Below are 15,461 nucleotides of genomic sequence, written 5' to 3'. Positions count from 1 at the left end.
TTTTTTAAATAGGAGCCCCCATTTTTATTACATATTCTTGTAGTAGGTAAAGAAATATAAATGTTTTATTTGGACCACTTTTTGGGCTTAGTGATAGATGGCGCTGTAATAGTCACAAACGTATAAGTACGTGGTATCACGTAACATTCCGTCAGTGCGGACGGTATTTGTTTTGTGATACATTACACGTGTTAAAATGGACCGTTTACCAATTGCGGAAAAGGTCGATATCGTGTTCATGTATGGCTATTGTGATCAAAATGCACAACGGGCGTGTGCTATGTATGCTGCTCGGTATCCTGGACATATTTGCTATCGTGATCCACAGACAACGCCTGACAACATGTGTCAGCGCATTGTCAATGCATGTGTGAACATTACGGAAGGCGAACTACTCGCTGTTGAGAGGAATGTCGTAACACGTATTGCCAAATGCATTGAGGTTGACGGACTTCATTTTGCACATTTATTGCATTAATGTGGCATTTACAGGCCATCACGCTGTAACAGCATGCGTTCTCAGAAATCATAATTTCACAAAGGTACATGCATCACATTGAAACAACCGAGATAAAATGTTCAAACATACCTACGTTCTGTATTTTAATTTAAAAAACCTACCTGTTACCAACTGTTCGTCTAAAATTCTGAGCCACATGTTTGTGACTATTACAGCGCGATCTATCACAAAGCGAAAAAAGTGTTCCAACTAAAACATTCATATTTCTTTACGTACTACACGAATATATAATAAAAAATGGGGGTTCCTGTTTTAAAAAAACGCAGTTGATATCCGTTTGACCTATGGCAGCGCCATCTAGCGGGCCAACCATAGCGGCATCTGGTTTTCACCTTCAAGCTAGACAAGTTTTGTTCTTTGTAGTTTTTTCGTTTGACGCTTATTTCATGAGATATTTGGCCCGGACACGATCAATGGACCATCCTATATGCAGCGTGTACACGTCACGAACCCATTTTAGTGTGGTGCCTGCAGTGTTATGTGACCACTTTAACACTCTCATCTAAGTTGGACACAGAGTTGTTTTGAACTATGGTTCCGAATGATGCCGCTAGAGGTTGTATCTGAACTACGACTTTTAAGACACTGCCAGCCTCTGTAAGCAATTGTACAGTAACCATAAACAAATGTTTTATGCTCTTGCCTTTGCTTTATGTTACGTGTGGATCACTGTGTTGGAATTCGAGTACGACTCTTATGACACCGAAGGGTCAGTCATTCGCATGACCACGTGTCATTTCTGCTTCTGAAGAAGCACAAATCACGAGTGGGATTCTTCTACTTCACCACCACTCACCACTACTCGGGTGAGGTTGAAGCGGTATTGAGTAGCATATTTCATGACAGAGAAAGATGCATAACCTTTTGGCTTGTCGTCTTTCATTTATTTTCCTTAATTGCCCTCTCGGGGGAATGTGGATTGGAAGATGCTTGGGTATCAATGGCTTTAACTTATCTTTGTTGAATTAAATTAGGTCATGGGTCTTGTTCATTTCCTACATTTTCCCAGGTCTGTTGATGGACATTCTGCATGGGAGAGGTGCATGGGACAGGAGAGTTGCGTGTGTTCACCTCTGCTAAGTTCGAGGAGGGTTGAGCCCTGGTGATAATGATGGGAATGGAGGCTGTCTCTTTCGATAGTGTCCTCGGCAGCTGTGCACCACGAGCTTTCTCTCGGCTGGATGAAAGGCAACAAGGCTTGCGTAGACCGTTGAATGCGCCAATAAGGCGTTGCATGAATAGGTTTACACGAATGTGGATTATGCCAGCGCCATGCCGTGACACCTGTGTTTGGGCGGTCGAGCATTGTATCAGGGCCATCCTAGAATCTCAAGTTGGTGTCAGCGGGGTGTCTGCAAGCCTGCGCCTGACGTAAGCACAGTGTTTTGCTATGTTGGTTACTCATCCCATGCTGCAGTCTTCCTATGCACATTTCATGAGAGCAAACTGACTGGCAGACAGCCTACAATACTTGCTCTTGTGAGAGGCCACCACTAGTTTTTGGGCGCAAAGCTTTTCAAATGGAGTAGGATTTTTCGTGGTGTTCCGGAGGGGTGGTTGTACGCAGTTCGTAAGCAGGTGATTGTCAGTAAAATCCTTGACTGGCCAATATTGGCAGCCATGTGGCTTGGTGGGGTCGGCATATCTTAATTTTTCAGAGATTATGTATAGAACTGAATTAGCCCGGTGACTCTATTCCGGACAGCCAGAGAGAGAAGACGTGTAGTAGAGGCCAGGTATCCAGTCGAGTTAAGAATTTTTACTACCTCAGTACCCTGGACAGAATTTTGAAAGTGCTGATCTGTGTGTATGTGTGTGAATTCCTAAGGAGCCAAACTGCTGAGGTCATCGGTCCCTAGACTTACACACTACTTAAACTAACTTATGCTAAGAGCAACACACACACACCCATGCCCGAGTGATGACTTGAACCTCCTGCAGGATGGGCCGGAGTGGCCGCGCGGTTCTAGGCGCTACAGTCTGGAACCGCGCAACCGCTACGGTCGCAGGATCGAATCCTCCCTCGGGATATGTGTGATGTCCTTAGGTTAGTTAGGTTTAAGTAGTTCTAAGTTCTAGGGGACTGATGACCTCAGATGTTAAGTCCCATAGTGCTCAGAGACATTTTGAGGGACCGCGCAATCCGAGAGATGGCGCCAGGCCGCACGGCCACTCCACGCGGCAGCGCTTATGTGGACCGCCATTCGGCATAACTTGGTTCCAGCGTCGCAACTTACCAGAATATTTTCTAAGGGTGCAACTCGTCCGGGAGGTCACCAGTCCTGATTGCAGCCTGCAGGGCAGCCCGTCGCTGATAGCTGACTCCTCAGGAATCGACCACGGAGTTTTGTGAAGTATTTGGCAGTTCCGGAAAATTTGGGATTCAGTCACTTATTTTTGACGTCCAAGCACCGCGCCTCACCACAGTGTACTCATAGCGGATCTACTTTACATGTGGGATGCTACAGATGGGTTCTATTACTTGATCACAATTGTCCACGTTGTTGAACCAGCAGGCAGCCCACTTACAATAGGATATAGGGAACTACAGTCATTTGAGAGACACCCATTTTAACTACGCCAACTAATTATTCATATAAACTTGTTCTAGTTGTATTTGGATAGCCACGTATAATCGTAATATTTGAAGATTGGATTTATTTTTTCTTTAAATTAATAAATCTCATTGTGATATAAATCCCACTATCATTTCAGTAATTATAGAACATCACTAGAAGAACCTGTATTTAATCATATTTTCTGGGGGGAGACTATTCAGCATGTCGTAAAGTATGTAGATTGGTCAACCCATGAAGTTCCATTAAAAGCATATTCAAAGAATTATTTTGCATTCAGATATCCTTGCGCAAAATAGGGAGAGTGGCAGTTCTTGGGGGTGGCGAGTCGTCACATAATTGCTACTCAGGTTTTACTCAAGTCAGGGGACGAGTTTCAGCTCGCCATCAGGCACCCTCTCAGCCTTACAGCGTCCGCACTCTGTGTCACGGTCAGTATTTGGACACGTCGCGTTCTCACAGGTGTGTCGCACAGCTGCGGCCTGCTGGGCTGGCGCGTGCTGCTGCTGGCGAGCCTGTGGTGCGCCGCGCTGCTGGACACTCACTACTCGGCAGCCATCGTGACGTCGCTGCTGCTGCCGCCGCCCAGGACCATCAGGAGCAAGCGGGACCTCGTGCACAGCCCGCTCGCCTTCGGCTCCGAGAACGTCAGCTACGTGCACGGCTACTTCGAGGTAAGCGAACCACTCATCTCGTAAAGCTGTCGTATGACATAGTTGGCTGGTGTACAGAATGAAACGCCAGTAACTTGCATCCTAAACGATTCCTAAATTGAAAGTGCTTCTTAGGTTGTTTCTATAATCTGTTACGGCTGGACCGACCGGCGGACAGTTGCTACCTATAAAGTCAGGTGTGTAATTAAATCTGTCACATAAAGGATCAGTTAATGGGAAAAGAAAGGCCCTGATACATGAGTATGGATGCCAGCTCCCACAGAATCATTGAGAAAGTTGCCTGTTCACGTGCATTTAAGGGGCGCCATGAGTTCGCCAGTCGGTCAGTCTGGGTCAGACTCTCGTCCCCAGCTTGCTAGTCTGTCTCTCGTTCGCATTTGTCAGGCAGCGAGTGTCTGTCTGTCGTTCGGAGTGCTAGTATGTCTGTCGTTCGAATCAACCCTTCAAAGCCGGCAAAATGAGAGTCTTTCCGTTCCGCCAGTAAGAGAACTCAGCGAGTGGTCGCCCGGTCGGGGCTGAGTTCCTGCATCTGAGTCTGCGCGTTAGGCCGCCAGTCTGCTCGAGTTTGCTCAGGCAATGGTCATTGGCGGTTGGATCGATCGGTTGGTCGGTCGCGCACTGAGACACAAGATGACTTGTCAGCCTCGAGCGTCGGCGCATGTGAAGTCGCCTCGTGAGTCCAGTAGGCCGCGCCGTATAGCGAGGAGTACTGGCTTCGTGGCCGACACGAGAGCAACAAGAGTCAACCCACGACATCGGCTGGTCGCTGCGAGTTGTGACGCCGTGAGACGGGAGATCGGCGCGCCTTCCTGCGTCCGTTGAAGCGGCTGGCAGCGGACGGTTCGGGAGAGCGTTTTGGGGGTGCTGCGCCAGGTCTTCGCCAGACATCGCAGTTTATTAGAAGTTTAGTGATTCGTGATATGTTGTTTCCTTTACTTGTTAAATTCTACTTGTTTTCTTGGTCAGTCTCTCGTCCCCAGCTTGCTCGTCTGTCTCTCGTCCGCATTTGTTAGGCAGTTAGTGTCTGTCTGACTGTCTGTCGGTCAGCCGTACGTTAATAGCTGCCTCTGTCATGTTTGTCGGATTCGGTGTTAACGAATTTATTGCTTAAGGTGTAAAGGCCGAAGTCCTGAAATATGTTTTTACCTTGCCTTTATCTTATCTTGTATATGTGTAATGTAGAGCGTGTTTGTACATTTTATGTAAGCATCCTGTCTGATCACTTGCACCCATTCATGTCCACTGTGCATTCCGACGCACTTCGGCAATTACAGCAGGGCAATGCGACGCCCCACACGCCTAGAACGGCTACTGAGTAGCTCAAGGAACACTCTTTTGAGTGTAAACACTTCCGCTGACCACCAAACTCTCCAGACATGCACATCATTGAGAATATCTGGGATGCCTTGCAACTTGCTGTTGAAAAGAGATCTCCACGCCCTCGTACTCTTACGGATTTATGGACAGCCCTGCAGGATTCATGCTGTCAGTTCCCTCAAGCACTACTTCAGACATTAGTCGAGTCCATGTCACATCCTGTTGCGGCACTTCTGCGTACTCCAAGGGGCTCCTACACGATATTAGGCAGGTTACCAGTTTCTTCGTCTCTTCAGTGTATGTCATTCGAACATTCAGCCACTAAGGTTAGACTCAAAACTTTGAAGATATTAAAAGCCGACCACAGTTTTACAATAGAGAAAACGTCTAAATATTGTAAACTCGTGTTTCGGTGAGTAATTTTTGTCCTACAACATGAACGTTTCCATAGCCACAAGCCCCCTACTGAAGAAAGCAGAGAAGAACTTATCATTCTCTAACTTCCAGTTGATCCCAAGGCATCTGAAGTCACATATCATTATTTTCTATCACATAGAAACCACACAACGGAAATTTAACAACTGAAGTTCAGATCGACCGATCAGGCAATGAACTCTGCTAAACGCTCTCTACTATCTTTCTGTTACAGGGTAAATGAGCTTAGTAGACACAGAGGACGTATGTCGTGCTGTTATGCTCATTGGGGAAAAGTTTAACGAAGTGATTGACATTTATTACAAGACAGAGCGTACATTAAAACTTCACATTTAACACTATGACTCCATAAGGGGAGACTGTCATTGTATTAATAATCATTTTTCACCGAGGATTGGTTTGATTAAGGAAGACAACATGGAAGTTCATGTGCTTCCTCAGAGAAATTCAAACATTCACAGGATAACCAAAGACAAAATTCACCATTTTCTAGTAAAACATGGATCGTCAAAATTTTCCTGTGCTTCACAGCGAACAAAAGCACGAAACTTAATGTGGGTCATGATGCATGAGGTGAATCGTAACAAGATAAACAAGAAAGTCAAACCCACACGAATCTAAAATTCGAACAAGTGCTTGCCTTGAGCTTGGGTATGAGGGAACCAATTGCGAGAAAAGCCGGGAGCCACCTGATAACATATACACGATTCAGCTGTTTGGTACCAGTACAGACTTACAATGCGTTGTCGTAAGAACCCTGTTCGTTCGCTGAATGACCTCAGAACTGTCGTCGTCGAAGAGCGGAGTGCCGGCCGCTCTAGGCGTTTCAGTCCGGAACCGCGCTGCTGCTACGGTCGCAGGTTCGAATCCTGCCTCGGGCATGGATGTGTGTGATGTGTTGTGGTTGGCAGGAGAGCCAACCGTATGGTTAAAGGAGGCCGAAATGCACGCGTTTTAGCTCACGCAGGCTGGCATGAGGTCTGGAACATGATAAGGGAATTAGAATTGAGAAAAACGGACGTAGCTGGTGGAATACTTAACTTTAATCCATTAACGACGAATGTCGCTCTTTATGGTACATAATTCACAATATCAATAGTACGGATACTGGCGCCTTGCTAGGTCGTAGCAAATAACGTAGCTGAAGGCTATGCTAACTATCGTCTCGGCAAATGAGAGCGTAGAAGTCAGTGAACCATCGCTAGCAAAGTCGGCTGTACAACTGGGGCGAGTGCTAGGAAGTTTCTCTAGACCTGCCGTGTGGCGGCGCTCGGTCTGCAATCATTGACAGTGGCGACAAGTGGGTCCGACGTATACTAACGGACCGCGGCCGATTTAAGGCTACCACCTAGCAAGTGTGGTGTCTGGCGGTGACACCACATGATGTCCTTATCTTAGTAAGGTATAAGTAGTTCTAAGTCTAGGGAATGATGACCTCAGATGTTAAGTCCCATATTGCTTAGAGCCATTTGAAGTATTTTTGAAGAGTGGAGCAGATTTAAGGAGCAACGCTTTGACCTTGTGGACAGCTTGCCGAGTAGTATCCCAGAAACTTATAATACACGTGGTGGACCAACAAAGTACGGCATGGAACTCAGCAAACAATTTAGATTTCAAAAATATCCACCGGTGAACACATTGGAATAGACTTGCTTTATTAAGGTTACTGGTTTGTGTTTATTTCATGTTAAATGTACTTCTTAGTTTTATTCTCTGACCATCTAGAATGGCAGGCAGCTCTCCTTGTGGCTCTATGTACGGTCTCCCCTGCCCCTACAGACAAGCGACGACCCGGTGGACCGCGCGCTGTGTTCCTCACGTCTGTTCGCCCGCGGCGCCTCCAAGCCCAACTACTTCCCTCCAGAGGTCGGCGTGCGCAAGATGGCGACGGAGTTGTTCGCGTACCATGCGGACGAGTCTCGAATGTACCCTCTCATCGACCGCATCTTCGACGAGCAGGCCAAGTGCGCGCTGGAGACAATCAGTTTCCTGACGCCCATGAGGACTTTCACAGCAGTACAGAAGAATTCACCACTCAAGGAGACCATCACTGCAGCGTATGTTCTGTACTCTGTATAACTTCCGCATTCTTTCTTCACTCTACACAAATGTTGCCAGACTCAAAAAATTAAAAAAATGGACTCAAAAGTGAAGCCTGTGCGACTCTTCCCTCATCTACATCTACATTTATGATCCGCAAGCCACGCAACGGTGTGTGGCGGAGAGCACTTAACGCGCCACTGTCATTACCACCCTTTCCTATTCCAGTCGCGTATGGTTCGCGGGAAGAACGACTGTAAGCCTCCGTGCAAGCTCGAATCTCTCTAATTTTACACTCGTGATCTCCTCGGGTGGTATATGTAGTGGGAAGCAATATATTCGATACCTCATCCAGAACCGCGCTCTCTCGAAACCTGGACAGCAAGCTACACCGCGATGCTGAGCACCTCTCTTCAAGAGTCTGCCACTGGAGTTTGCTAAACATCTCTGTAACGCTATCACGCTTATCAAATAACATTGTGACGAAACGCGCCGCTCTTCTTTGGATCTTCTCTATCTCCTCCGTCAACCCGACGTGGTACGAATCCCACACTAATGAGCAATACTCAAGTATAGGCCGAACAAATGTTTTGTAAGCCACCTCCCTTCTTGATGGACTACATTTTCTAAGGACTCTCCAAATGAATCTCAACCTGGCACCTGCCTTACCAACAATTAATTTTATATGATCATTCGACTTCAAATCGTTCCGCACGCAACTCCCAGATATTTTACAGAAGTAACTGTTCCGCTATCATATAATCATACAATAAAGGATCCTTCTTTCTGTGTATTCGCAATACGTTACATTTGTCTATGTTAAGTGTCAGTTGCCACTCCCTGCAACAAGTGCCTATCCGCTGGAGATCTTCCTGCATTTCGCTACAATTTTCTAATACTGCAACTTCTCTGTATACTACACCATCATCCGCGAAAAGCCGCATGGCTATGTTAATTGATTCTACTATGAGCACTTGCGGGGTAGCCGCGCGGTCTGGGCGCCTTGCCACGGTCCGTACGGCTCCTCCCGTCGGAGGTTCGAGTCCTCCCTCGGGCATGGCTGCATGTGTTGTCCACAGCGTAAGTTGGTTTAAGTTAGATTAAGTAGGAACCGATGACCTCAGCAGTTTGGTCCCATAAGACATTACCACAAATTTCCAACTTTTGCTTGCTGGAACAAGTTCATATTTATGAACGAAAAGCACAAAAAAATATTGACGTTCCACGGTATTAATTTATTCATTTAATCGGGTCTGCTTGCATGGCCATCATCGGATTGTAGTCCCAGCCTCGTAAGTAGAGAACAGGTTAACCAAATAAATGATTGCTGCAGATCATCCACGAGTTTACGCTGTTCATTTATAAATTGTAAATTTTTTCTGCACAAGGTTTTGCCCTCATTTTCTTCGGTATGAGTCAAACCTGTTGCTTGTACGAGAGCGTTCAATGAGTAGTTGTGGTCTTCAGTCCAGAGACTAGTTTGATGCAGCTCTCCGTGCTACTCTATCCTGTGCAAGCTTCTTCATCTCCCAGTATGTACTGCAGCCTACATCCTTCTGAATCTGCTTAGTGTATTCATCTCTTGGTCTCCCTCTACGATTTTTACCCTCCACGCTGCCCTCCATTACTAAATTGGTGATCCCTTGATGCCTCAGAATATGTCCTACCAACCGATCCCTTCCTCTAATCAAGTTGTGCCTCAAACTCCTCTTTTCTCCAATTCTATTCAATACCTCCTCATTAGTTATGTGATCTACCCATCTAATCTTCAGCATTCTTCTGTAGCACCACATTTCGAAAGCTTCTATTCTCTTCTTGTCTAAACTTTTTATCATCCACGTTTCACTTCCATACATGGCTACACTCCATACAAATACTTTTAGAAACGACTCCCTGACACATAAATCTGTACTCGATGTTAACTAATTTCTCTTCTTCAGAAACGCTTTCCTTGCCATTGCCCGTCTACATTTTATATCCTCTCTACTTCGACCGTTATCAGTTATTATGCTCCCCTAATAGCAAAACTCCTTTACTACTTTAAGTGTCTCATTTCCTAATCTAATTCCCTCAGCATCACCCGATTTAATTCGACTACATTCCATTATCTTCGTTTTGCTTTTGTTAATGTTCATCTTATATCTTCCTTTCAAGACACTGTCCATTCCGTTCAACTGCTCTTCCAGGTCCTTTGCTGTCTCTGACACAATTACAATGTCGTTGGCGAACCTCAAAGTTTTTATTTCTTCTCCAAGGATTTTAATTCCTACTACGAATGAGTAATTGTGGTGTGCGCACTGTAGGACCTTCGGTACACACACCATCAGATTATTTGACTTGTCGCTCTAACGAAGTAGGCGAGTGTCAGCAATATGTCTCGTGGTTTTATTGTGCCGTGTTTATCTTCTGCCGTTAAGTCAGACGATAGAAATGCCACTTGCACGCTTAGAGTAGAAGATTGATGGTGACCAAAACTGACAATCTGAAGTTCCTTTGGTCTTGGTACGTTAATCTTATTCTCACATATCTCTGATACTTGACAAAGTGTCTATACATTTATCTTCATAGCTATGTACAGGAATATGATAATCTTCTTAAGTGCAGACTGAAACTTGACTATACACTGGTACAGACTAATGCAGACTGGTACAGACTGGTGCACGCAAATACAGACTGATTAATCGGAGATCTGTACACTCGCTGTAATACCTCGCGCGTTCAGGTATCACTGCACGAGTGTGATCCACGAGGAGAAAAGGTTCTACGTTAGCAGCAATCTCATTGGCTGCATTACATATTAATACGCGGATTGGCGGAAGCAGAATTTGGCCCGTCTCTCAGGCAGCGCTACCTCATAGTGCGAAAATGGACGAGCGCTGCGCTTGCGTTGTTGTGCTTAGCAGGGCGCGCTCTAGTGGGAAAGTTGTGTGTGCGCTGACTACACGGAACTATGCACACAACAGTAATGCAACACTTTTTTTCTTAAAGCAGGTTGCTTTTATTCAGAATTTAGTACACCATATTATTCGCCACTTTTTTGGCTACAAACTCCTATTTTTCAACGTAATCTACTTTCAGTGTTGCTACTTTACACTACCTTACTGGGAGAACCTGTATACCCACACGGTACAGCTCAACTGGTCGACGTTGGAGCACACGTCTTGCTGCATCAATAACCTCCACGTAATCCACATACTACTTTTCACAGAGTACATCCTTCATTTGTCAAATATGTGGAAGTCTTTTGCTGAGCAGCGAGAAATCCCGTGGGCACACACCTTTGAGTACGCCAACTGGTGGAGAAGTGTGTTAGCACCGCCAACAGACACGTCCAGCTGAGCAGTGTGGTGCTTGATTATGATCCGTCAATCGCCTCAAAGGAGGGCGTCCACCTGTTCCAAATAGCAAGGCGACAGGTGTGTGCAGCTGGCCAGCATGCAGGAGATGGAACAGATTTGTGCGACTTAATTGCAATGACAGGTGCCTCGCCCAACGACTCGCCGTGCTTTTGTTCACTGTCATTCTGCAAGAGCCTATGAATATCTGTGACGCTCTAGCTTCCCGCCAAAAGAAAATCAATCACAGCTCTCTGCTCGGAACGCATCTCCATTACAGACGCCATTTTGAAGGCTATATAGCACCAACTTTGTTCGGAACTTCGTGAAACTATAGGAGTTGAAACGAGAATGCTCGACGATATTCCACAACAAATTCCGCATTTTTTCAACCGAAAAAGTATGTTGCATTACTATTGAACGCCTCTTGTAGAACCATGAATTCCACAACTCTTGAGTTCATTTACAATAAGTATCATGGTGCACAACCTGGGAAGATCGCAAAAAATCCCAACTGACGATATTTTGTTATTGAAGGTTGGCAACACTTGGTGAGTAAATGTGTAAATATCATCCGGGATTCCCTGTTGTCGGCAGGGTGCGCACTCTGTGGGAGCGCGGCTTCATGGCGCACGCGCACAGGACGTGGCGCCTGGAGCCGCCCGCCTGCCTGTCGGACAGCGACTACGTCAGCGTCGACCTGGCCGCCGTGTCGCCCGCCTTCCTCCTGATGGTGGCCGCACTGCTGCTCGCCGCCGTGGTGCTGCTGCTGGAGAGGGCCTGGTCAGTTACTGTACCATCACACGGGGAATAGTGGGCAGGGCGGAGGACCTACAAATGCCCAAGCTCTTGTGTTTAACTTTGCCACAGTATGATTACCGATATTTAGTCATTATCATTTGTACAATCTGCTGGCCACTAAAATTACGACACATAACAAATAACGAAATTTTAGTTACTGAGAGAATACAATACAGTGAGGCAACGGCCTTGCCGCGGTGGATACACAGGTTCCCATGAGATCACCGAAGTTAAGCGCTGTTGGACGTGGCCGGCACTTGGATTGGTGACCATCCAGCCGCCAGGCGCTGTTGCCATTTTTCGGGGTGCACTCAGCCTCGTGATGCTAATTGAGGAGCTACTCGACCGAATAGTAGCGACTTCGGTCAAGAATGCCATCATAACGAGCGGGAGAGCGGTGTGCTGACCCCAAGCCCCTCCTATCCACATCCTCCCCTGAGGATGACACGGCGGCCTGATGCTCCCGGTAGCCCACTCGTGGTTTGAAGACGGAGTGCTAAAGACAATACAGCAGGAAAAAATACATTATTATATTTATAAGTGAGGAGCTGCCAATTCTTGGACCAATGACACTTCTCAGCTGGCTGGTCATTGAGTAATGCTCTTGGGTGACATATGGATATGTACGACATTCCACGTCCCAGCTTCAACTCTTTGCAGGAATTCATCAGTCAAAGTGGCTAACGAGTGTTTCGAGCCTGACTCACATAAACAGTGACCACATGTTTGTAATAGGTGAGAGATCTGGAGATCTTGCTGCCCATGGTAAAAGTCGAACACCCTCTGTTTTGGGGTAGTTCATGACAGCACAGGTAAAGAAAACATCAGGAAGACCTCAATGATAGGGCACAGCCACCATTGCCAACATGTCAGGAATGTAACGTTTGCTGTCCAAATTAGCGACTCTGCATCACATGACGATCATACCCAATGGCGCCCCGTACCACCGCTCCTGGCACTGGACCTATATGACTATGATAAATGCAGACTGATAATGTACGGTCTCTTCGGAGCCCCCACTGACGGGTGCATCTGTCATGATGTACTCAGAACCATGCACTCCTGTGTCCAGGGTTGTTGTTGGCTGCATCAGTGTCGGTATGTGTCTCACTGCTGAACATTGAGTGAAGGCGCTACAATTGTAGCCGTGGTCATCTTCTGCAGTGTCCTGGACGTTGTCACACTGTGTGTCGTGACACATTTCAAACAAGCATATTCTCAGACTCAAGGTATGTGTCCTGGCTGGAAGATTCTCCACTGCCTAGAAAACTGTAAGATCTGTCCTCTATCGACATTAATCACGTGGGGCCATTGAGGTCTGGCATGGCGTTGAGAGTGACCCAGCTGAACACAGGCTTCATATTCGTATGCCCGTCATGCGATACTTAGCAATATTGCAGAATGATAAAGTGCACTCGCAATATATCGCAATTCTAGTCCTGTCAAATTGGTGGACGTTTCTCATTGCACAGGGATAACGCGATATTCTCTCTCTCTCTCTCTCTCTCTCTCTCTCTCTCTCTCTCTCTCTCTCTCTCTCACACACACACACACACACACACACACACACACACAAAACCAACGTTCAAATACACAGCCTGAAGGAGGAATCTGCTCCATGATATTTCCTGGTACACAGAACATTCATGCAGTTACTCCAACATACTTTGTGCGTATGTGCTAAAACGCAAATTTCTTACGTATCAAAGAATGTAGCACATCTGATGGCAATCTAGCCCTTGGTGAACTCTATGTTACTGGTAAATCCAATCCATAAAATCGTTCACTCGATTTCAAATTTACGAAAAAAGATATGTATAATCTTAAAGAAACTTTTAAAATACACTGCCAGACAAAAATTAATACTCCCTTTTGGGGGTTTCCAATTCACTCAATATTTATTGTTGCAACAGTGCATATAGATTATATGAAATGATCACATTTACAGGACAATTGCACACTGCTACGTATTGACCCATGCTGAAACACCCATATCAATACATAGTGTTGCCTCCCCGAGCAGCAGCGCAGGTGCTGACTCTGCCATCTGGGATAAGGCCACGCTTGCTCTACCTGTTCACATAGTTCCGTAGGAGTTGATGGTTGACGTGTTGCACAAGTTACTTCTGGTCCGACTATATTCAAAACACTGGTCGCACTGGCCAGGGACGTTGGTAACGTCTTGCAGAGCACATTGAGTTTTATGGGCAGTGTGTGGGCGAGCATTACCCTGTTGTAACAACACATCACCTTCCTGTTGCAAGAATGACAAAAGAACGGGTCAAACAACATTCTGCATGTACTGAGTGTTTGTCGGCGTCCTTTCCAGAAACGCCAAAAGTGAAAGAGAGCTGTAGTTTATAGTTTTATAAGGCCAGGGATGGGGCCAGTGTGCCAATGTCTCTTGGAGGAATGCGCTCTATGAGGCAGCACTCACCAGGTCTACGTCGTATGTGCAAAAGACAGTCAATTGCAAGCAAGCAGAATCTGCTTTCATTGCTGAAGACCATAGACGCCTTTTATCTTCTAAGTGATCCTTTGGTGACACCAACCGAGCCATGTATGTCGATGCTGTGATGTGAGTGGAAGATGGGCTAATGGTGTTCATGCCCATAGTCCCCCTGCTAACAACTGGTTCATAACAGTTCATGTCCACACGTCTGGTCTCAGAAGCCCCTTATCTGTGCTGTGGTAACTGTACTATTTGCCACTGCTGCTCTTACAAAACGACGATTGTGGCGTGTATCTGTGCTGTGTGGACATCTAGAACATTGTCTACAGGTGTCAGAATGTTCACGTGACCACATCGTTGAACAACTGATGAAGCACGTCCAACTTGTGAAGAAATTTTCCAAAAGGACCATCCCACTACTCAAAAGGCCACAATTTGACCCCTTTAAATCTCTCTCGCTTTGCTGGGGAAACCACGAGTACATTTCAGTGAAATGGCTGCCTGCTTGCTTCACATTTCTACCCCTCACTGAGCCATCTAACTGTGAGTATTCGTGTTAAAGGGTAGACATAAATGGCACTCTTTTAGCTACACCACTACACTGTCTGTTGGTGGACGATGCTGGAACCATAATCAGTACATCTACTACTCTCCAGGTAACATATGCCGTCATTGGGTCAATATCGACGTCATATTTCCAGATGTGCTGATTTTTTTCTGGTAGCCTATGTTATCTCTGAAATTTACAGAAAGCCTTAACACACAGAATTGTTTGAGGAATGGGACACAGACATGAACAATCCAGTCACGTTATGTGACATGCTGAGCATTTATAAGCTTTTTATTTTTTCATTATTATCATTAAATTTACAGATATGAGTCCCTAATCCCTACCCACCGACTTTTGCACATCACAGGGCTAGGTTCCAGTATCCCACGAAATTTAGCTTTATTTGCACAACTGGAATTGGTGAGTCAGTTTTCCCTACATGTTCTGCAACTGAGCTACAAAACACCTGCTCAGCGATGTTTTTGGAGGCTCATAAACTGACCCAAGGGCTGGGCACTTTCTAATGGTTTTATGTATATTCAGCACCTTTTAAACTTGAAATGATATTGCAAGAAATACTTGCAGGAAGGAACACTTTCCAGAGTCATGGTCTATAGAAGGGAAAAGAAATGGCCAATGAGAATATCTGCGTTCTACTCCTGAGACTGGAATGTTAAAAGAATTTCAGTAAAGCTCAGAGTATGCAAAACCTGAGAGTTGGCCAACAGCCTTGTCCCCTGCTACCCTCCCTATCCATCCTT

General features: G+C 45.9%; 1 protein-coding gene across 1 annotated transcript in view; it reads left to right on the top strand.

Moving 5' to 3' along the window:
- The window catches only part of LOC126336828 (ionotropic receptor 75a-like), a 120,282-nt gene that overhangs the window by 67,613 nt on the left and 37,208 nt on the right, over window positions 1–15,461 (top strand). Inside the window, exons 7-9 of the mRNA XM_050000929.1 lie at window positions 3,652–3,770; window positions 7,302–7,579; window positions 11,495–11,680. Of these exons, the coding sequence (XP_049856886.1) occupies window positions 3,652–3,770; window positions 7,302–7,579; window positions 11,495–11,680 (583 nt within the window). The remainder of the gene's footprint in view (window positions 1–3,651; window positions 3,771–7,301; window positions 7,580–11,494; window positions 11,681–15,461) is intronic.

This window comes from Schistocerca gregaria, chromosome 1 (assembly GCF_023897955.1).
Source record: "Schistocerca gregaria isolate iqSchGreg1 chromosome 1, iqSchGreg1.2, whole genome shotgun sequence".
NCBI lineage: Eukaryota > Metazoa > Arthropoda > Insecta > Orthoptera > Acrididae > Schistocerca > Schistocerca gregaria.
This window is presented reverse-complemented; position numbering and strand designations above follow the sequence as displayed.